The 23,963-nt window shown below is 41.3% G+C and overlaps 1 protein-coding gene across 1 annotated transcript; it reads right to left on the bottom strand.

Annotated features, from left to right (window-relative positions):
• Positions 1-1,631: 1,631 nt before the first annotated feature.
• On the bottom strand, positions 1,632-23,150 carry LOC126392986 (protocadherin-17-like). The gene is made up of 4 exons (XM_050048794.1): positions 19,501-23,150; positions 18,290-18,348; positions 17,969-18,138; positions 1,632-3,073 (listed from the first exon to the last, which is right to left on the bottom strand). The coding sequence occupies exons 1-4, from the start codon at positions 21,967-21,969 to the stop codon at positions 2,496-2,498; spliced, it is 3,276 nt and encodes a 1,091-aa protein (XP_049904751.1). The 5' UTR covers positions 21,970-23,150; the 3' UTR covers positions 1,632-2,495.
• Between the last annotated feature and the right edge of the window lie 813 nt (positions 23,151-23,963).

Raw genomic sequence — 23,963 nt, 5'->3', positions numbered from 1 at the left:
GCAGGTTCTCTAAATAATATTACTCCGGTCACGGCGACGTTTATGCCCTCTGTCTTCTGCTTGAATGAATAAGAGGCAGCCATGTTTAAAAAAACAGCAGAGAAATGGATGGACTGCAGCAGTTTTGGCTGCTAAAATATGTCTGCGGACTGTGGCCTTCTGTCACGACAACCACCCTTTCTGCATTTGACTGAATAATAAGACATGTACAATGCATACAGTATAAACAGCAGTTTTGCACATGCACTCTTGCAGATCAAACAGGGAGCAAATGATGGACATCTGGAAATCTCTTCAGTGAAGACGTTCTATTTTTATTAGTTGTATAATTCTCTTTTGTATTTACTTGTGATAACCTTTAATAGACTCTTTGTTCAATGCTTTGCTGCTGCGATGACCCACTTTCCCCCACAGTGATCATTAAAATTTTATATAATCCGTCAAAGAATTCATTGAGAAAAGTCTTCACTTGTTACCGCTAGTTGCAGCTGAAGGTTAAAGGGAAAGATCTGATTTTTTTTGAAGTGGGGTTGTGTGAGGTACGTGTCCATAGCCAGTGTATTACATACAGAAGATGTCAGTAGGCATGCTCCTAGTTTTAAGGGGTACTGAAACTGAAGCTGAGCAATGTACTGCTGTGGATGGCGGCAGCAGCAAGATGTATTTTAGCCACAAAAATTCTATAACAGTGTAAGTGTACACTATGTCAGACAGCCCGTTCCAACAGGGGAGCCGTTAATGGCTTTAGTTCCCTATCTGTGCTCTTGTCTAAGACTCCATTGAGAATAACAGAAATTTTGGCTCGCTTAACACAGAAGCTGCTGGTCTACCGCTGCCTCGATCGGATACTTTCTTTGCATTATAGTGTGACTCTGGTGTATCCAAATTAACCCTTCACAACGCTTAAGTCACACAACAGCACAAACAAAATAAGTGATCGAGGCAGTGGTAGACCAGCAGCTCCTTTGATCAGCAATGTTAAATCACTGTTTTTCTCAATGGAGTCTGGCTTTGAAGAGAGCGATGTAACAGCTTCAGTTCCTTGTTGCAAGTTGCTGTCTGACGCTAAGAAAAAGCAGTGAAAAAATCTAAATATAGCACACTTCAAGTGATAATGAATTTTTTTTAGGTGGCTAAAATATGTTTCGTTGTTGAGCCCCTCCCCCCCTTCCTTGTTGGACTCCAGCCTGCTTCTCCAAACTGGGGGTGCCAACTGACATCTATGTAATACACTGCCTATGGATAAGCACCTCATACAAACCTGCTTCAAAAATTCTGAACTGTTCCTTTAACTTTAAATTTTTTAAACTAGACTCATTCCTCGTTATTGTCAGACACATTCATAAATAAACCTGTAATCACAAGTAGACATAAACTGACAGCAGTGACTTTCAGAGTACAAAAGCGTGAGCACTGTTTTCATCTCCACCTCATGATGCATACTGGTAATAAAAGCAGTGAGCAGAGGAAGTCAACTCATATTCCAGTGGGTGCACTAATACACAGTGCCTGCTTTTATTTGCGTTTTTGAATATAAATAGCTGTGTAAAATGTTGATTGTGATTTTTTTTTTTTTTTTGAAGTTCCCCCTAACTAGGATCTAGACTACTGCTAGATAACATGTGCTGGTATACAGTATATAGCTAAAGATGGCACGTTTGCAGAGTGCTTTTTGTCATGAGAACACGTATTAAGCACCTTGTAGACATAAATGCACTTCTCTCACCTAAAAACATGACAGCTTCAGAAGCTGTCGCCAGTCAAAAATAATTGCCTTCCATGCACACAGTGTATACAAATTTAATAAAATACACAACAAGTACAGTAGCCCACATTCACGTGTAAGCTCAGCTTATTTTCACATAAACTGCAGAGGACAACAATAAAATTACAAATACATTCTTAAAAAACTTGTTTTTATAGGAACCTCAAATGGTTTTATGAAAAGGGACATTCCCTGTTGCACCACCATTAACAGTTCATAAGACACTTCACTTTTTGTATTTAACGTCACTGATATGTATTTCAGTTGCCTGTGATATTCAAAGAGATGTTCCTTATACACTAAATGGAGACAAGAAGCTTCACTGTACAAAAGCAGACAGGACTCAATAGCTTAACAGTAGCAATTTGTTCCACAGCCTCACAAAATTGGAGCTTGAAATGTGTAAAATACAGACATCTAAATTGACAGGTACAGTACACCATGGAAACACTTGAAGTCAGGTAAGCACTGATTCCCCCCCCGCCCCCCTCCCCAAACCTTCACAGCAGTCAAGGACACATATTTCACCTAAACACAACAAGTCACAAACTAAAAAAGAAAAGAAAAAGGGGAAATAAAAAACAAAAAACAGACAAAGCAGATGGTTTTTGGTTATACAATGCGTGTCTGGACACCTTTGTGGGTCAAAATAAATCACATCTTGGTCATTAATCTGTGATATCATCATCACACCCCTGGCAGGTGAGAGCGAGCGGGATCACCTGCCCTGTCAGTTACCGGAGTCCCGCGGGTCGAGAGCACACTCTGACCCCCCACACTCCTGGCTGATGACAGAGCTGTGAATGAGGCTGCTTGACAGGGACTTGGGCCTGAGCTCGCAGGTCAGGTAGGAGGGCTCCTCCAATTCGGTGTGCAGCGGGGAGCACTGGCCATCTGGAGGGCCATAGGCACTGCTGTCTGAACCCCCCCCTCTCTCTTCTTTGGACTCTTGGTTGGCCAAGTCCATGGGCACACTACTCTTGGTGGGACTACTGGACGCAGATGGACTCTCCTGGAGCGGTGGGCTTAGTGCACGCTGCGATTTTAAGTAAGGTTTGACATTGGCCACAAGGATTGTGCTGTCCCGCTGTTCCTTTCCAAACGTGCTGAGGGTTTTTCTGCTGCTGCAGCTGATGGTGCCATAAATCTCTGTCTCTACCATGGCATCCATTCCCACAGGGATGAAAAGGTTGGTGCGATTATCGGCGCTGTCTGCTTGGCTTCCTACCCGTAACTTTGGCATCCAGCATCTGTCAGAATGTCCCAGTGCACGACATTCATCGGTGCAGTGGACTGATTTGTCTTGCTCTGCAAAAACAGTTAAACATTTGTTATTGGACCCTGCTGGGGTAAGAATAAACAACCTAGGAGGAAATGCAGATGACATTTTGAGGGATGAGCAACAATAATAAAACTCTCCAACAAACACTAAGTCCACTACTATTCATAGAATCCTACAAACAATACTATCTCTGTTGTTATTTAGTATGCATCGCTGGATTTTTTTCCAGCATAAAATAAGAACCAGCAGCTTGTTGCAGCAGCTATGGGCTCAAATTTAGCAATCTTGTGTTAATGTATTAAAGTACACACTTTTCTGTTCTGGACATCAGTCGCAATGCAACTTTAAAGTGATAACATCATGTATACGTCAGGCTGGTCAATGTAGCAAATGAGTAATTCAACCTATCCAAGAAACCTTTTCCCTCTGCTATTCTCAACGACCTGTGTAGGTGTTTCCTGGAAAATATCATCTGGTGCAGAGGAAGTGATGTGCTGTTCATTTACATTTCCAGCAGCAGAAGCAGTTTGTGTTGAAACACGGGAAAAAAAAACAACAGTGGAATTTGCATGAGCAGTGATATTCACCATTTCTGATCAGAAAATGCAAACTCCCTAGTTAGAATGCTGTTAGTTGGAATATTGTGAGGGCTCATTATTTTAATTTTTGTGTTTTTCAAAACCGAGATGACAGATGGGTGATAGTACAGAATTCATCAGTGTTAATTTTGGGCAGTCTGAAATTGGGTGAAAATCAGATCAATGACTGAAATAAGAAATTCAAGGTGAATAGGATCTTGAGATTCCATTTGTAGCACAAACACTCATTAGTTTGACCTTTGGTAATTTTTCTAATTACTTTGAGGGACTCTGGTGCATTCTCAGCAGCCCATTTGCATTTCCTGCCCATTTTTAATTTCACTTCTTATTAATGAACCTAAATTGTGACCTGTCCTTGCCACAAGAGGACCTTGTTTACTAAGAACAGTGGTCAACAGTTTCCTCTTGCAGCAGGAAACACTACTTTTAGATGTGTAAAAAGCAATATGAATGGATTTGAAGCTGTCTAGCAGAATTTGGGAGGAGGACCACACCTTAACCGTGTCACTTCCTGAATTAATACCTGCCTTACACACTCCTCCTTTCTCTCTCTCTCTCTTCCTGTCCTCTACATAGAGTTCTGAGGGGGTTCGTTGTGCCTGGTGCTATATAGAAATTTCCTGTCCAAGCTATCCCACAAAGTATTCAGCAAAGTGGATGAGCAACAAGCAGTCCAGACCTCGCACATCAGTCATGTTTGTCTTTAATTAAACACATCTTGTTGATGGTGTGGTCCTTGCTGGTAAAATGCCTCTCTGGATATGCTCGGTGCACATTGCCAAAAATGCAAAATAAGCTTTGTAGCACCTGACTAGAAATAATTAACTAAAAATGTAATGTTGCCCGAAAATGTGATGATATTTAAAGGTCCAATGTGTAGGATTTAGGGGCATCTATCGACAGAAATTATATATAATATTCACTATGTTTTCACTAGTTTATAATCACCTGAAAATAGAAATTGTTGTGTTTTTATTACCTTAGAATGAGCTGTTTATATTTACAAAATGAGTGGGTCCTCTTCCAAGGAGTCTGCCATGTTGTTCTACAGTAACCAAGAATGGACAATTCAAACCCTGCCTCAAGATAGGGCAATTCACAGAAGACGTTTCAGTTCTGCACACTCACCACTAGATGTCACTATATCACACACTGGACCTTTAACCTAGACAAAAATGTAATAAAACCCAATAATGTAATAACTTGGCAGATAGTGTAAAGTGTGCAAGAGTAAAAAAAATTATCATACTGTGTCGTGTACTGAAAACACAAACATCTGACACTGAATTTGTGTTTAGAAATGTAAACCCAAGGCTTTATGTAGAATTTGAAATTTGCAACAGATGTTAAGTGGGATGCTGTTATCAGGCAAAAATGCATTAAACCAGTGGCTCCCAACTGGTAGGTCCCGGTTCAAAAATGGGTCGCTGGTCCAATCTGAATGGACTTGTATGTCGAATTTGAAAAAAACATTCTTTATTTTTAAGTACGGTGAATTTCCAGCACAGAGCTGCATTTTTTAAGTGCTGTTTCCTGCTGTAGAGTGAGTGACTAACATACAGCTACTTGACAGAGACAGCAACCTAGCTCAACAACATGGCCTAACACAAGTATGACACTGAATTTGTTCAACTGTGTGGACCTTGACCTTATGATTAAGGAGAAAACTGGACCTTGTGGCCAGACCAGTTGGGAACCACTGCATTAAACTAAAATCCCTACCACTTGGAATTGAACCTGCCCATACTCCCCCATGCTGATTGGTCACTGTGCATTATACCAGAGTGGATCGCAGATTAGACACCATCGAAAGAAGCCTTTGCTGTTGGCTGTGGGGTACTATGTAATTTATTTTGGAGAACAAAACATAGATGTCTCATAAGCTTGTGTTAACCAAAGACCTTATTTCAGACATGTAACCAAAATCCCATTCGAAACTCCCACTGATTTCATGATGAGGGAAGCCAGAATGCTGAAACGCTGAATCACTTGTGGGTTTTAGGACTCATTCCTGCACCATTCTATTATGCAAGGGAGCAATCAAGGAAAACAGTTGATTCAATGTCAATGAAATTTTCTTTTTGGACTTCTTATTGGATGAAGTGTCTCTTTTGTCTCACTTGATCTTATGAAATTTCTTTGTGGGCAGAAGGGAGTTTACACATCCAAACAGCTTAATTAATACTAATAAATATCTTATACAAATGAGGAAGTGGGTAGAGAAGAGTTTGGTTGTACTTTACAAATGTATTTACTTACTATTAACGAGAGACCTAGTGATGGCGACCCGTCGTTACACCAGTACAGCTTTCATATTTTGGGTTAGGGTTAGATATATGATGTCACTTTAGTTTACGGTACAGTTCTTTTTTAAAGTTATTATAATATCTATCAGGACATTTGATCAAATTGTTGGTCAGTTTCTGGGTTCAGTGGAGTAGGCTTTGTTTCAACACTTGTCGGCACACAAAGCAGCAACCTCTGGGGCTGAAAAATGAAGCCGATGTGGAAGTGCCAAATACTGCAGTTCTCTGAAAGGCCACTTGAGGCTGGCTCCAGAAGCGAGTCAATCCTCATAGACCCCCATGTTAAATTGCCCTGCTTTATAGCAGAAATAAACACGTTTATAGCCTGGTACAAAAAACGATGTCAGTCTCTATAGCTATTTTTTTTTTTATAACTCACCCATTAACATTTTATCAAGGCTTAAAGTTACATATATTTAAGGGTTCACTTAAGGGAAAGGCTGTTTGCGAGACATGGCTACAGTCTATGAGTCAGATCCATGTCTCGTTCCTCCACAGCTCCACTGTCTCATCCAAATATTGTCAATTCTGTCTCCAAAAACCAAGATGGTGACGGCTGAAATGCCAAACTCGATGCTTCAAAGCAGGAGTCCAGAAAACAAATAGGTGACATCAAGGTAACTACATCCTTTTTTTATACAGTCTATGGTGGACAAATGAAACAGGGTTTGGGGGTCTTCTGCCAGAGCATTTTGAGCATCAAACACTTAATTCCCCCTAGTGAATCTGTATGCACCAGCTTGTGTCTTTTGTTCATGAATTTATAGTGTTAATGTTTTTAATTTTGTCAACATAAAAAGTCCTCTGCTACTTCAACTAACTGACGGAGACATATCCCGTGCGTCACGCCTGAAATCTACACCTATAATTGGGTTTTATTACATTTTCAATCAAGTTTAGCGCAGGTTTTTTAATTCACATTTTCAGGAAGTTATTACAGTACTGGGTGCAATAAGCCTTAAATATAGCCCACATTGTACTGACTCATCACTAGACTAACACTACTAGTAGTAGAATTTAAAATTAAAGTGTTGGTCATTTCTGTTACTTGATGCAAAGAAAACATGCAATCTTTTCTCCTTAACAACTTTTCGTTGATTGGAGTTGTTCCCTGATCCTTCTGTAGTCGACTTCAGCTGCATGAGTTGATGGTGAACACCAAGCCAAACGCCACGGGGCTGAACAACATGTGCGACTGACTGTGTATTAGTGTCAGCGGTAAAAACTGGAGCAATGGGTAAAGCTCTGTCTTTGTGCCGTAACTCAGTCTTTTACATTTCACACCACATCTAACCCTGGTAGACATGAAATAAGCACACAGAGAGCAACGCGCAGAATGAGCCAATTTCCACGGTGCTATGATGAAGAAGGTGTCATGTTTTTTTCTGTAGCCATTACACTATGCTATCAAATTAATTTGACAATGATGCATGGAGGTATTTTGCATGTGGAGTCATGAACCAAAATGTCAAATGTGTCTTTGTAAATTGGTAGTAAATGACAGTTTACCTTCATTTGTTATACATGGGAGCAGAATTTCATTTGTAAAAGTAGAAATTTAATCTTCTTGTTGTTCTGATGACTGATTCAACTTTACTCTAATAAATGTGTCTTCTTTGCTGTGATTGCCATGAAGTTGTAATGTCATCCTTTATGCTGGATATGCAAACGAAATTGAAATAATGGTCGCTGAATTGATCAGAATTTGACTATTTATTTAGGGGTTTCAACACTGTGATTCTTGTCAGACTGCAACTCTAAGAAATGAATGAATGATCCAGTGAAACTCACACAAGATAACATGCACCACATCTGCAATATCTCCCACTCAATGTCGATGTCTCTCCCCGCAGGAACCAAATGTTCTTAGTAAAATATTATGACAAGTAATAGAAAAAGTTCTCACATCTACAGATGCAGTCACACGTTAACACTTAATATCCCTTCTCTCTCTCTCATAAATCTGTTTCCAAAAATTCCAACCAAAACATTAAACCTGTTTTTTTTTCATAGGAATAATCACAATATTTCATCCAATCACAACATGGTCTGATACTCCACTGATCAGCTCAGCTTTGGTCTATAAATAAGGCGTCTCTATCTTGCTCACATGCCATTCTGTGATATCAAAGACAATGAACAAGTGACTAGCTGTGAATGAGGTACTTGATCTCATTTCCCTAACCCTGATGAGGACGAGAATATCAGCCTGGAACGAGGGAACGCTCCACATGACGAGAGTCTTCCTAGAAGAGGTGGGGAGCTCCTCTTGTTCAAAGGCAACAGTACCTTCCTCGCGCAACCAGCCTCGGCCAGTTTGCTGGAGGAAGTTCTAACAAAAAAAAAAAAAAAAGGATACAGTCTCTGTCTCTACAAGTCCCTCAAGAGATGGGAAAACCAGCACCATGTGCCACACATGCAAAGCGAGCTCATTTGCAAAGTGCCACCACTATCACATACTGCTGCTCAAGTCCATGAACACCCACGCACACACTTCCAGCCATAGGACAAAATGGAGCAGTTAATTATTCGATGACTGGACGGAGATTTAACATGCTAAATGGGGCTGTTAATTTTGCACCCTAACTGTTTTAGAGATTTAATAAAGAATGCTTACATTAAAAATGTTAAAGGAAAAGGCTTTTCGACATTTCCTGCCAAGAAATATGTATCACATACCTCCTTTATGTCCCGCATTCCTTTCTTTATTGCATTATGTGTTTTTATGTGCGTAGTAAATTGCTTTGGGATAATGGGTGTCTCTTTGTGTCATAGGATCTAATTGTAGGTGGGGCTTTTTCCTGAGGGACTCCCTGAGGGTGCATGCACACCAAATCAGGCGTTGCTGTGAAAATACCACTCCTCCCATTCATTTGAATGTGATTGGTATGTTTAGGCTGTCATGCTGGGGGAAGCAGGAGATGCCAGAAAAAAAAAAGGACTATGGTGAAAAGTTGAGCCAGAATTACATTTAAGGGAAATCTGACATCATGCTGCAGTGGTCAGACAGAAAGATGCCCACAGTTGACGAGGACAAGTAATACAGCCTCTTTGTTTATCGTTCAATATTATAGTGAGTTAAATAAATAAAGTATGTATTAACAGCTACAAGGTCGGCTTGTTTGTGTGTGAGCATGTGTATCTTTTGTGGCAGTAGAGACAGCAAAGCCCCATTTACACCTAGCAGTATGATACGGTTCAGTTCGGTTCGCTTTTTTTCCATTTCCACTGTGAAAAGTTGTGGATGGTACCAATGGAACCGTTCTGTACCGTCCCCATTTTTGGTCCCCCCTCTGTTGGGGTACCTAGCACACAGATCTGGTACTAAAAGGTGGAGCTGTGAACACTGCAGTCTGTTGATTGGTCAATAGCAGATGGTCACTCTGCTCAGGGCTGAGTTGTGGCTGGTTTTGAGGCTCATTTAACCACTGTTCATACCGTGGAGAGTTTTATTACTGTAACTATAAAATGAAAGGATGTTTTGCTGCCTCTTGCAGCAGCTGCAGTCAGAGAAAAAAAAATTGAATTCACCGGGCCGACAGCCGGCAACTAAGGTGGAACGTTTACCTGTAATGTTACTCAATGCATGAGCTGACGATGTGAATCCATCAACACACCTTAAATTTTAATGTGACATTGAGCATTACTTTAGTTTTTATTGTCTCTCTTGGATGACCCAGACTTTTAGTAACGAGTGGATCTTCAAGCGTTTAATTATATATATATGTATATATATATATATATACATATATATATAATTAAAGTTTATATATATATATATACATATATATATAATTAAACGTTTGAAGATCCACTCGAAATTAATATATATATATATACATATATATATATTAATTTCGACTGGATTATCTTAATTGCATATACTCTAATCCTCACTCGTAGAAAAAAAAACCGTTGTGGATTGTAGTTCCTGTGGGCTGCAGCAACACTAAGCCCCTGAGCTTGCCTGAGAAGGACAAAATGCACAAACCCACTATTCACTTAAATATTCCATGGAGAGAGACTCTCACTGCAGCCTTTCTATTTTGTTCTGAAAATGTCAGTGTGCAGTGTCGTTCTGTCGATGATAAACGAGGTGCAGACTGATAAAGGAGGAAATACAGTGAGTGCTGGATGGAGCAGTGAGTGACAACAACCTCGCCCACATGAAAGTACTGTTTGCGGTGGAAATGCTAAGCGAACCTAGGGTCTGGGTACCATGTCTGAAGGGTTACTTTTGGTTCCAAAGGTACCATACCAAAAGTGTTTGGTGAAAACAGATCTTTTAAGCCAAAATAACCAAACAAAGGCAACCTAAAAATCTGGTATTTCACCCGGGAGCTGTGGCTTACGCCCTCGTCAAACACTATTGTGCACATGATGTAAAATGTTGGCGGCTCGCATTGGTTCATCTCATCTATTTTTGGATAAGCTAACAAAAATATAATCTCAAATGTTGTTTATTAGACAAACTGTTGCCTTAAACCCCCAGAGGACCTTACACTTAACTGTAACTTCAAATAGAGTTGATTTTTCATTTTTTGTAATCACTGATTTATGAGGATCCACTTACACTTTTGCTCCTTGTACTGCTGCACAGCTGCAAAAATGACCAGACTCCCCTGCAGATTTTCAAATTACTCCTACCTGACTGCTAATTAAGTCTCAAATTGACCATCATCACATTATACAGGAAATATGTACAGCTAAATATAGTGACATTAAGATGAACTAAATTATATCCAACAACAAAAATCTACCTAGATAAGGGGTCTGTATTCTGGTATCAATGTAGTATCTGCCATCACGTCCAGCCCAAATAGGCTTACAAGGCAGACATCAGTTTCCATGGTGTGATTCAACTTATAGGAAAATATGAAGAGTATTCTGTATACCTTCATACTTACAGCATGTATTATTCAGTCTAGTTTGCCACTCAGTCCTCATTTTAGTCAAACCAAAATAATCCAGGATTTTTGTTCTGCATCCTTTCAAAGGCGCACGCAGGGCATATCGTGCTGTGTAAAGTAAAAACGTGCGGCAGTCAGAGCACAGGCTGCTGAGAGGGTCATGGAGCTTGCTGAAGCGTGCACTGCTGCATCCTGCAAAGCCACGCCCATCTGGGTGAAACACCAAGTTTTCAGGGAGTTGCATTAACCTGAGAAACACTTTGCAGGTCAAAACATTGCATCAATTTTTGAGAGATTGCGATTTTTCCACTGTTCAGAAAACCTCTCCCTTATGTATGCTGTTTTTATTCTGTACTTTCCCCCCTGTGTCTGTGCACACCATTCACCTTCTTTGGTTTACATAAAAACTACTCACATGAAAAATAAACTTTACTTGTCACGCACTAAAATCAGTTAAGTCTGCTTTGACCAAGAACACAACAGATGCTTATTTAACATAACATTATAAACCTTGAAACAGCCTTTATTAGGATCCTGCTTAAATAAATATTAAATAACATATTAATTATGCTTATTTATTCAGATCAAAGTGGTAAAATTACTGCTGGTGAATTAAAGTCAATTTCAAGGATCTGGAAAATAGCACTCTTAGTCAATGTGTTTGCTTTTACAGCTTGTACTTCATTACCTCAGCCAAGGAGGTCATGGTTTCGGAGCCGTGTGTGCATTTGTCTGTTAGCGTGTCTGTTTGACAGCAGGATTACGTTAAAAAAAAACAACTGGCCTGATTTTCTTGAAACTTACTGGAAGGATGAACTGTGGGCCAAGGAAGAGCCCATTACATTTTGGAGCAGATCCGAATCACAATGTGCATACACAAATTATTTTTCACTTTCGTACGTATTGTGAGATAGAGCATTTGGCCTTGGTGAATGTCTGCACTGTCTGAATGCCCCTCTAGTTTTGGATAGTTTTGGAAAATCATACCTGTTTAAACACCTGAACTGAAGACTGATTCTACTCTTTGATTGCATTTTAACTGGATAGTGCGTACTCTTTGTGCATCCTCTCTTGCAGTGTGTGACAGTCCATTTATGTTGTTTGTATTTATTGTTGTAATGGTGTTTTTATGCTGCCCTCTTGGCCAGCTCTCTCTTAAAGATTTTAATCTCAATGAGACCTTTATCTGGTTAAATAAAAGAGATTGAAAGGAAATCATGTGAAAATGTCTCATTTTTAAGAAATGGTGCCCCCAAAGGACCATGCCAGCCCTGCTTAATTGGAGGCTGACATTACTGTGTTTCAGAGGCTGTTGCGGCTCTTTCTTTTAAACGAGTGCTAAGGTAGTAGTATCTTTGACAACATAAGGCATCCATTGGTACCTTGTCAACATGGCTTGTTAGGAAGCGGGCTAAACAACGCTCCAAATTTATAGGCTAACTTTTGGCAAGGGAACAACTGGCATGGCCATTTTCTTTTTTTTCTTTTTTTTTTAAAACTAATTTCATTTAGTATCAAGGTTGTACATTGATCCCATACAATCTTGGACATTCCTTGACAACAAAACTCCATGTCCATCTCCGTACAAAAATGTCTTTTTTCATTTGCAATTGTGCAGTTAGTTCTTCCATTATGTACACCTGTCTTAGGCCCAATCCCAATACCCCCCCTTGTCCACTACCCCTAGCCCTTGCCCACTACCCCTAGCCCACTACCCCTTGGCCCTCGAAATGAAGCAACGAGGGGTAGGGGTTGAAATCTTTCCCTAGGAATTGTGACATCACTCACTACGTCACCGCGTCAGTTACGTTCACGCATATGTAACTATTTCAAACACGAAGCTGCAAGCCATCTACATTTCCAACCAGCATCTACAATGGAGTCTCACTCATCCTACTGATCCCGTTTGCCGCATTCATCATGCTTTGTTTGATGAACAACAGACGACAGGGGACTTCTGCTAGCTAGCTAACCAGCTAGCTGTAATCTCACTTTTAATGTTCTCCCAAAATCTCTGCAGTTTCGGACAGTCCCACAAAATATGTGTATGATCACCAACCATTCCACATCCTCTCCAACATAGTGGTGAGGATCCTTCAATGAACTCAGACACTACTTTAGTGGTCCTGAAGTACCTAACCTTAACTTTCCAATCAAACTCTGAGTCAGATTGTTTCAGTCATATCAATGAAATACTGTTTGATACCTGTTGGTGGTCCCCTTATTGCTTCCCACTCATTGTGAGCCATTAGATAATTCCTTATTTAGTAATGACAGAGGTCTTTCGCAGGCAACCCAAACCTTTGCTGTAGCTTTGCAAAGGATTTCAACTGATCACCTTCCATTAATTGGTTAATTGTAACCAGGCCTGAGTCAGCTCATCTTCTAAAGCCTCCATCACACAAAGATGGGCAGAAATCTGTATTACCAGCTAAAGGCATAGCCCTTGATATTGAACTTGGTCCTTTCCCCCTTTTCCTTATATTTTCCCACACATTCAGTGTGTTTTGTATCCAGATGTTTCTAATCTTCATATTTTTCCAGTGTGCTTTCCCCCAAATATATTATTGATCGGAGAGGGGTCTCTGGAATCAAATTTTGTTCAATCTGTACCCATCCTGTGTCCAAGTCATTATTAATCCAGTTCACTAATATCCGTAGTTGGGCTGCCCAGTAATAGTCTTTAAGATTTGGCATTCCTAGACCACCTTTGCTTTTTGGTAAAAGGAGTGTTGTTAGCATAACTCTGGGTCTTTTCTTCTGCCAGATAAATTTTGATAAAAGTTTATCTAGTACCCTGAAGGCAGTTGCAGGAACTTGTATGGGTACAGACTGAAAAAGAAAAAGAAATCTCGGTAGCACATTCATTCGACCTGACTCTATTTGTCCCTAGAAAGAGAGAGGTACAATTTCCCATCTAGCAATGTCTGATTTGACTTGTGAAATTAGCTTCCCATAATTAGTTTGATATAATTGATTGGTCTTGGGGGTTAGAGTGATTCCTAAATATCTAAATCCTTCACTAGCCCAGTTGAAGGGTGCTATGGCATGGCCATTTTCAAAGTGATCCCTTGAACGCTCAAGAAATCAGAATGATGGGTAACCACAAATTTACCCTAAACTCGAGAATGCTTGTTCCCAGTAAATGTTTTGTTCCTTGCATTAAGTTTACTCCTTCAAATTAAAGCTGTATATTTGTCTTCTTAAGGAACAGGGTGACCAGCCTGTTTGCAGAGCAATGAATCACCTAGCATGCATAATACATCAAAAGGATTACTGTGGAACTCAAAATTTTAACTGTGCCAGTGTTAGTCCATACCAGCGCTGTCCAAACCTTTTGAATGGGAGCCAGATTAGATGATGTGAAAATACCAGGGGGCCAGCTGCTTCTTGCATCACATGGGTTACTAAAAGAAATGTCCCATACAAATGACACAAATGCAACTTTTTCATCTTTGAGTGAAAAAGTAGTCAACTTTACACCTCTTTTGAAAGTGGCAGCCATCACCCTTGACTTTACGCTTTTTTGCTGCGACCATGTCTGCTATCTTACACGAAATATCTTGTGTTAGGTAATTATTCGTTTGCTTGTTTACCATCTGTCTACGAAAACACATTAGTTCTACCTGCGTAGTCCCTACTTAGTGCATGTCTACAAACTGTATCATAGTCCTGCCATCGTGAGGTGAATGAAAAAAAGAAATGCAAAGTGACCTTGCTTGATTAAAGAATATCGTGTTATTCATATATTATATTGAAAGACGAGCCAAGGGCTGTTTAAAACTGGTCTGCAGGCCACAGTTGGCTCCTGAGCCGGACTTTGGACACGACTGGTCTGTACACATCAGATTATTACTGTCACTACTACTGTAAAATAAGAAACCAAGGTATATCAGTATGCGATTTTCTAACTCTTATATTGACATAGTTCTCAATTAGTCTATATAAATTCAGTTATGGCTTTTTGTTTTGGTGTGCCACCCTGAGATTTTCAGTGGCATCATCTGGCCATCCCTATATGGATAACTTCTGGAGGTATAAATGAAGTTGATTAAAATAGTAGTAGCAAAGTTTCTCTTTAAGAATTTGCTTGGCTACTAACTTCAGTGCTGAGTTTATGGTGCAACAAATCATACTGCACCTATTTACACATGACTACACATTTGTACGTGCCATTTTTAACTGCAGCTTTTTGCAATAAGTCTAAATTCAAGGCTGCACACTGTGATTTTCCCCCTCTGTCATGTTACATATTATGTGAACTTACATTGTTGCATTCTTAGCATAGAGCATTCTGGTGCTATCTCTGTCAGGACTAAGATCAAGAGAAAATACGCATTTGGGTTCAAAATGCATTTTACATCAAAAGGGAGAACTAAATGATGGCTTTGATTTGGGAAAACCGCAACACAGATCCTGCATATTATCGCTGCTACGCTTTGAAGCAACTAGGTACACCCCAGATTACAGCTCTGTGCCCCATGATTTTGTGTTTCTGTCTTTTTTTTTCTTTTTTTTTTTTTTGTACTAGCGCCATAGAGAAAAGTATTTTTTAGGCACGGATACACGAGGCCGGAACAATGAGCATAAGCAGGGAGACACAGGGAGATGCTGAATTCATTTTCATGGTACCTATCACCACCGCAGAGGAGCTAGCAGATGATGCTGATGCAAAGAGATGTATGCGCTTAGAAGGTTATGAAAAAAAAAAAAAAACACAGTAAGGTATTTTTGTCATTGTGCTATTTGTCTCGCTGTACAACCGGGAGCAATTTAAGGAACATGTCTGCATGTTTACATAACATTTAATTCTTAATGCTTACAAGAGATTTATCTTCCCCTGTCATAATCGCACGCTTTAGTTTCCCTTTAACACAATATATCAAAAAAAGCCATTAAATACATCTACCAATATGGAACAAATACATGTATCACAGCACTGTTAGTAGCTTTATCATTTCTATTATTTAAAAACAATAATGCAGACGGAAGAGGATGAGGAAGTGAGGGTGCTTTCATCTATCGCGCCTGGCATTGGCTTTCCATTTTTCCATTTCATAACTGAATAAAAACGTGTTAAATAATAGCTCCAAAATGACATGAGTTATACAATGGCTTTATATAGTCCACTGCATTAACATAGCCGCATAATAGAATCATGACAAAGTGACAGAATAGCTGTGATCTTATGGGCAACTGTGAGAGGAACAATACCATGTTCTCAAAAACAAAGAAACTGCCTGCCCATTATAAATAGAATCAGAGAAAGCCTAGCAACATACCCACTGTGCATCTGGTGTCTGTGAGAGTGAATAAATATTCAGAGTGCATGATAGTGGAAGCTGCACAGGTGCATATATTACCTGTATCAAAGCAGCCAGGAGACTAGAGGGATGGTAAAGGTAAAGACATAAAAGCAATACTACTTAACCCACAAGCTTTTGTGTTGGTGCATTTGGAACTAAAATTCTGTGGTGTCTCCATTTTGGATAATAGTGCTATCTTGTCAGAATCTGCAAAACAGTGACTTTGTTGTTCAATAAATGTACCTGTGTGCGTGTGTGTGTGAGCGAGAGGCAGAAGGAGTGTGTGGGTTGGAGGGTGATGTTTTTAGTGATCAGGTCTAAGGCATTATGCGTAATGCAGATCTTCCATCTTGTACTCAGCAGACAGTGACACCATTTAATGTTCAACTGACCAACCCCCGAGAGAGAGAACACCATTTAATCTAACCATTAGTTTTGTTGTTTTTTTTTTAACTACATTCCCCACATGCAAACACGGAAGGCATTAGCAAAACCTATTAATATTAAAAGCAATGCCCCACTTCTTTGCATTTCTCTTATCTAACAAATGCAGGTCTATAAATTAACTGACATTCCCGTCAAGCGGGCGTCAGCGCCGCACATGTAAATATTCAGTCTTGCATGTACAAAACATCTCTTTCAATATCTGTCTATTTGATTGGCCTTAGAACTTGGGCTGAATCAGATTCAGAAATGTGCTGCAAAAAAAAAAAGTGTGATTGAATTTACACCTCCCACAGAGTCAAGTTTGGTCTGCCATAATTCCTCATTGCACACACTCACACAAACACACACAAGTGAGATAGATAGAGAGAGAGAGATTCACACATCCTTTTGGCAGCCACAAGAGTGTTTCCATCTCTGCCCTCCTGAGCATGCCACAAACAAACAGTTCATAGCAATGTAAATGGTGTGGAAAGTACTGCATAGGGACCTGATGACCAGAGCCATTCTCTTGCAAGGCTCACACAAGGAAATGAGAAACACCACCACTTCGTTCAAGTCCCCCATTATCTTTTATCTCACCAGTGAGAGTTGCTTTCATATTTTCAGTTTATATCCGCAACAGCTAAATATATCAGTCCCTATCAGGTCAGCCAGGTTGCAACAGATTGACAATCATCTATGATTATACTCCTGGCAGTGTGGATCGTTTCAGATTTGCGAAATAAAATTTAACATTTCTATTTTCAGTTGCAAAGCAAAGCTCCTCTCAAAACAGTGTAACCGCGGCAAAACCGATAATAACTGAGAAAATCTTTCCCAGCAAAAGGTGGAAACACTCTGTCATGTTGCACCAGAAATACCTGTCATTTTGCGCTGCAAGTGTCTATCATGCTTTCTTGTCTCTGTCGTGTTATTCAAGACATTCATGCGGCGAATCTGTGTTCAAATAATGACGTGATCAAAAGAGACACAGACAGAGGTACACTTTGCCATGCATATGAGCTTGTTTGATGGCAAAATCAGACGCAAGATGTTTGAACATTTTCTACCTTCAGCCAATGGACTCTTTTATCCTTTTAAACTACCATCTACCTTCCACTCTGGTGCCTTCATGTCATCTTTGCAACACACCTCAGGCTGTCTGCAATGTAAAGCGGTACAAAGTAGCACTACCTGCGTCTAATAACACTGAATTTACATCTTCCGTGTTAAATGTTTATCTGCGTTGGCTCGCGGACCTCCACTTAAACACCGGCGAGCAGCATGTTCTCAGTGCGTAAAGTATAAACAATGTGAGGTACAAGAGTCAGTTAGGCATCTTCAAGATGTCAGGAAGAGAGTGCATCCACTCACCCTGCTCAAAAGGCTGGCCATTAACTGCTGTTGCTTTCATCTTGAGGGCCTCCCTAGCAGACGTGTCGCAGTGTGAGCCTTTATTAGTATCCTGGTCACTATCAGCCTGGTCACTATCACCATGGCCACTGTCTCGGAGGCTTGCTCGTTCTGCATCCTTAAATGTTGAGCTGCAGCAGAATGGAAGGAGGGGGAAAAAAAACATAAGTTACCATTACCTCTGCATGAGCGCTTCCATTTGATAGCCATAGTCAGCTGGCTTGATACAAAGATGAAGAAGCTAAATGCACTGGTCAGGAGGCTTTTGGATAGAGCTCTTACCTTTGAACAAACGGCTGCCTGCTGCCAGCATAATTGGGCTCTGAGGGGAAATTTTCCGTCTAGAAATGAAAGGAAATAATATTTTGCATTGGTCATGTTAAAATTTTCATACGGTTTTCGACAATGGCCCGAGCAACATGACATTCAGACAGGAAAAGAAATCTTTTCAATTCAATTTTTTTTTAATATTTATCAGAACACCTGAAAGATGTCAATGAAAGCCATAGAGCACCTGCCAGTGATGACGGCATGATAAGAACAAATTTCCATTGTGACCATATGTGCAGCTTTGGCAAGGCAAAGGAGAAAAGCATTAGCCACTGTCATCAGCATCCTTTTTCTCCTATCTTGAGAATAATGTGTTTCACACCCACATACCCTAGTGACTGGTGACAGTGCCAGGCCTTGTCATCTGTGTTATCATCTCCAAATGAGACTGTCTGCGAGACTGTCCTAGATATTTACATCGTTTACAACAGATAATTCTGCTGTGCTAAACAGCACTACAAGCCCATGCTGTCAAATTAGCATGTTAGCTGGCTCGTGTATACAACCCTGCCATCTCTACAAGGCAAGGCTGGACCCTATTAATGGCCTTATCGTGCCAACTTTGGATGCGGATGGGTGGATCTGGCCCATATTTGCAGGGAGCGAAAAATGCGATTGTAAGGTTATGCTGTGTGCATCTAGCTGTCTGGTGCACATTGGTTCAGTAATGTGATCGGACAAGCTGCTCAAACACCTGTCCAATCCCACATTTCAGGCAGGGTTTTGTTTTCACTCTATAGCAGTGGATCTGGCAGGGTCACAGCAGCCTTGTTCAAGACTCACACTGTTTGCATGTCTAACTGCGAGGACTTTCTGATTATGCAGGCCACCTGTACCATTTTGCAAAAGTGGACTTACAATGGAGCAATTTCCCATAATGACTCTGATTCCTCAAATGCAGAAAAGCATAAAGTATATTTAGTGAAATACCATTAACAACACATGAATAAAAGCCGGCACCAAGTTTCCATATCATGCAGAGCGTATTTCATATTGTCATAACAGGGAAAGAGAAGTGATAATAATGATGTCTGCTCAGAGTGACAGAGTTTCTCCTTTTCGGTCGATTACTTTTCTTTTGTCAGATTTGTATGGCAAAGCAGCGGGTGCAGATAAGAGAGAATAAAAGGGAGATAAAGAATACAGTGCAGCATCCTCCTTACCTGTATCACTGACATCCTATTCGCTGGAGTGTCTGTGCTAAGCCCGGCAAAGCTGGAGTGGCAACCTGCCCTGGGGACTGTCAAGCTGTTTGGGGTGGTTTTCAGGTACATGACCTCTGACCTGGGCAGTGTGAGTGGCAGAGGGCTCTGGTAGTCAAAACATATTGGTGAAGTGATGAGAGAAGGACTGCTCACCACATTCATCCGGCTCGCAGAATCTCTCTCCTCCATCTCACTCTGCACCAGCATGATGTCACTCTTGTTGATCCTTTTCTTTTTGCCTTTCCCCACTGGAGGATTGGAGTACTCAGCCATGCGGCAGTTATAATTCCCAGTCTCCTTATCTTGATGTTTGGACTTGACAGCGATGGCGGTCATGACTGCTAAGAGCATGACAGAGATAATGCAGAGGGTAACTATGAGGGGCAGGGATACATCCCAGTGCTGCTGTTCCCCGCTCGCGCTGGAACCCCCTCCTGCTGCCGTTTCTGTGTTCGCCTTAATGATCAGCTTAGCCACGGCAGATAAGGGGGGCTTGCCATGGTCAGTTACCTTCACCACCAGCTCAACCACTGGGGCGACCTCTTCCCAAAGAGCATGAGCAGTTCGGACCTCCCCTCCCACCGGGTCCATCTCAAACAGGTGGTCGTCATTTCCCTCTGTGATCTCATAGGTCAAATGGCCACTCTCTCCGTGGTCATGGTCCACTGCTTTCACTGTAGCCACAATGTATCCAATACCTACATTTCTAGGCACTGGGATTTCAGCTGTATCATTTTGCAGCAGGGGTAAAATGATAACTGGGAGATTGTCGTTGACGTCAAGGATGTTGACCCTGACTGTAGAAGTGCTCTCCATGTGAGGGGATCCTCCATCTTTAGCCTGAACTTTGAACTCAAAGGATTTTGTCTGTTCGTAATTGAACGAGCGTGAGGCATATATGGCTCCATTGGTGGGATTAACAGACACATAGGTGTACACTGAAACGTCTCCTATATGTGACGGCAGAATGGAGTACGACACAGTTCCATTTCGACCTACATCTGGGTCGTGGGCGAGAACGGAGCCCAAATACTCCCCTGGGATGTTGTTCTCAGGCACCTGTAGCACGTACACTGTCTTTGTAAAGCGCGGCGCATTGTCATTCTCATCCAAAATTTTCACAGTGAACGACTTAGTGTAGTTCAAAGACGGGATCCCATTGTCTCTCGCCACTATAGTCACATTGTACTCATCTTTCATTTCCCTGTCCAGGGGTCTGTCTGTGAGCAGCGTGTAAAAATTATCATTGTTTTCCTGCAGTCTGAAGGGTACATTTCCCAGCACCCTGCACTGAAGTTGGCCGTTGCGGCCGGAGTCTTTATCTGTCACTCTCACCAGCGCTATGACAGATTCTGGAGGTGCTGCCTCACTGATGGCTCCCTGCCGGACAGAGACAAAACTTATTATTGGCGAGTTGTCGTTTTTGTCAAGCACTTTGACAGTAATTTTACAGTGGCCTGGTATCGGGTTGGGCCCGAGATCCTTAGCCTGTACATCAAACTCTATGATTGGATTCTCTTCATAGTCAATTTCTCCCTGGACCTTAATGACGCCAGTATTGGGGTCAATGGAGAACAAATCTTGGATTCTCTCAGATGCATATCCAGTGAAGGAATAGACAACCTGCCCGTTGCTTCCCTCATCTTGGTCAGTGGCGTTCAAATCTATGAGCACTTTTCCAGGAGGCGAATTCTCCGTAATCTCAATCACATAAGAGGATTTTTCAAAAATGGGGCTATTGTCATTCGAATCAGTCACTCTGACGTTGATTTGCATGGAGCCTGATCTTGGATACTCCCCACCGTCAATTGCAGTGAGGAGGAGGGTGTGATGACTCTGATCCTCCCTATCCAGAGGTCTCTGAACCACCAGCTCTGGATATATAGTCCCATCACCCCTCACTTTTAAATCCAAAGAAAATGTATTGTAATCATCTCTGGTGACCTGATAGGTCTTTATCCCATTCTCCCCTGAATCTGAGTCATGTGCAATAGTCAGAGGGAAGCGTGTCCCAGCAGCTGCGTTCTCTGAAATATCAATATTCACATGATCTGAGGGGAAACTGGGCGAGTTGTCATTTATGTCCTGTATATCAATCTTGATCATGCATATCTCCTTGTCGTTGGCAAACACCTCCATGGAGAGCTGGCACTTTGGGTTGCGCCTGCATAACGTTTCTCTGTCAATCCTTTGTTTGGTGAAGATTAGTCCACTCTCTGGGTCAACATCCACCAGATGTGGAGCAGAATTCTCCAGTACTCTGAAGTTGGATTTTTTCCCCCTCTCCATGGTCCCATATCCAGCATCTTTTGCTATATTACCTATAACAGTGCCGGGTCCTTGCTCCTCCGGGACAGAATAATTGAGATTTTTCAATGTCAGGGCTTTAACCCACAGCAGAATGAAAATGGGTACAGAGAGACGCATCCCTTCAATTGGATATGCGGTAGTGGCAGACAGAAAGAAAAAAAATCCTCGTTGACTTTCAACCTGTTGATTACGGCAAACCTAGAGGACTAAACCCAAACCAGGCATGTGGTTTACGCCGATCCCACACTAATTAGGTATTAAATCGATCTGTGAATCCTTACTGCCTTTTTAATCTCTATTTTAACCTCTTTCACATGCCGCTCGGCTATGATGAACTCTTTCTGTAAACAAAGATGACCGCCCGACGACACCTAATGCATGAATAAAAGATCAAATTCAACATAGTGTACGTGAAATGCTTTGTTTTTCCTCACAGGGGGGGACTTAATGAATAATCGATGACTATAAAGTATTAATATTCCCCACTGCATCCAAGGTTAAAGCGTTTGAATCTCTGTGGTGAAGGTTAGACCGTAGCTCACAAAAGCGCATTGCCCTCATGCGACATCTACACCTAGGCTACAGCAAATACTGACATGCCCGTTCAAAATGCAGCATTGTCCGATGTTACCATTCACAATGCATTTACTTTTTCTCCTGTGCGGCACACTGTTGCATATGGGTTCTGCTCGCGTTGCATATACAGCCTGCCCATGCCACAAAGTAGAATAAAAGCAGGATACAGAGCTGTTAATCCCGTCCAACCTTTTGTGTTCCCGTCATTCAAGAGCATCTATAGCACGGCTGCGACTTTTGCCCGATGATTGTCCTATAATCAGTCCAGTAATCCCATAATCCAGTCCAATTGGACCCAGTGCTCTTGCATCCTTCATTCGGACAATGCTCATCTGCACTGCCCCTGTGTGAACGTTTGCCGGTGGAAAAACGCGAAAAAGAGGTGCTGGAAGATTTGAGATAATCAAAATTAATCGCTTTTTCCCTGCGCTCAGTTCTCTCCGCGTCAACTGTTGAAACCTGCTCCCTTCGCAGTGAGATCTGACCGGAATCCTCTCGACGCCTTTATAACAGACTCCAGTGTATTTCTTGCTGCATTTAACATAGTTTCTGATCGTCTTCCAGCAAATGAGTGAACAGTGACAGATCTTGCCTTGGGGGGGTTTCTCCAATAGGTCTGGCAAGATCGCATGAAGAAGGGCTGTTCTAGTGCTACGTGATTCATTTACTGATGTGCGCGCACAGAGCAGCAGCATCAGAGGGGAAACGTGCTGGTGGATGTTGCTCCTAATACATGTGGATGTGAACTAGGGATTATGAATAGATCGACGAAATGTGTCTGGATGGGATGTAGTGGGAAGCAGTGAGTGGTCATTCTCGGGGAGAAGTGGATCAGATGGGCAATGTGGTGTGGAAAATGTAAAATTAAAGAGGACAAAACATTTTAAAGATTTACTGGGTTTCTTTTTCCACCCTCAGAGAGCTGTGTTCTCAATATCAATGGATATTCAGAACTGAAGATTCTTATCAATAATTGAGAACAATACAACCTGTCTCCTGTGTTGCACATTGTTATCATTAGTTCTGAGACGAATCCAGCCGCGAGATAAAATAAAAGGACAGACTGTGAGTGTTTTTGCAGGATAATCTCTGTAAAGGACATAAGAGAATTACTTATGCTTCTGGAAAAAAAACAAGGCTTATTTCACAGCTCAAATATCACAGCTGTTGGTATAACCTGCCTTCTGCAGCTTTCACACTTGCCTTCAATAGCCTATCCACATCAATCTCATATCTCATATTGAAAAGATGGACTGACATTTAGTTCACTCAGCATTTCGACAATATGACATTTGCATTTTTATTCTCACTTGACCAGATCTCGGTGACGCGCGGGGCTCCTTGGGGATGCAGGTACACACTACGAGAGTAATTCTGAGAGGAAGCTGTGTCAACATTAGGGCAAGCTCAGTGTGGCCTGGTTCCTCATTTAATTCCATGTTGCCCAGGATCTAAATCAACCTTGAGTTGTCCCTGAGTTCATTTCCATTGTCTGAAACATAGCTGCTTTCTTCCTCTGGGGAGCATCAACTTTG

This window comes from Epinephelus moara, chromosome 7, assembly GCF_006386435.1.
Source record: "Epinephelus moara isolate mb chromosome 7, YSFRI_EMoa_1.0, whole genome shotgun sequence".
NCBI classification, from domain to species: Eukaryota; Metazoa; Chordata; class Actinopteri; order Perciformes; family Serranidae; genus Epinephelus; species Epinephelus moara.
This window is presented reverse-complemented; position numbering and strand designations above follow the sequence as displayed.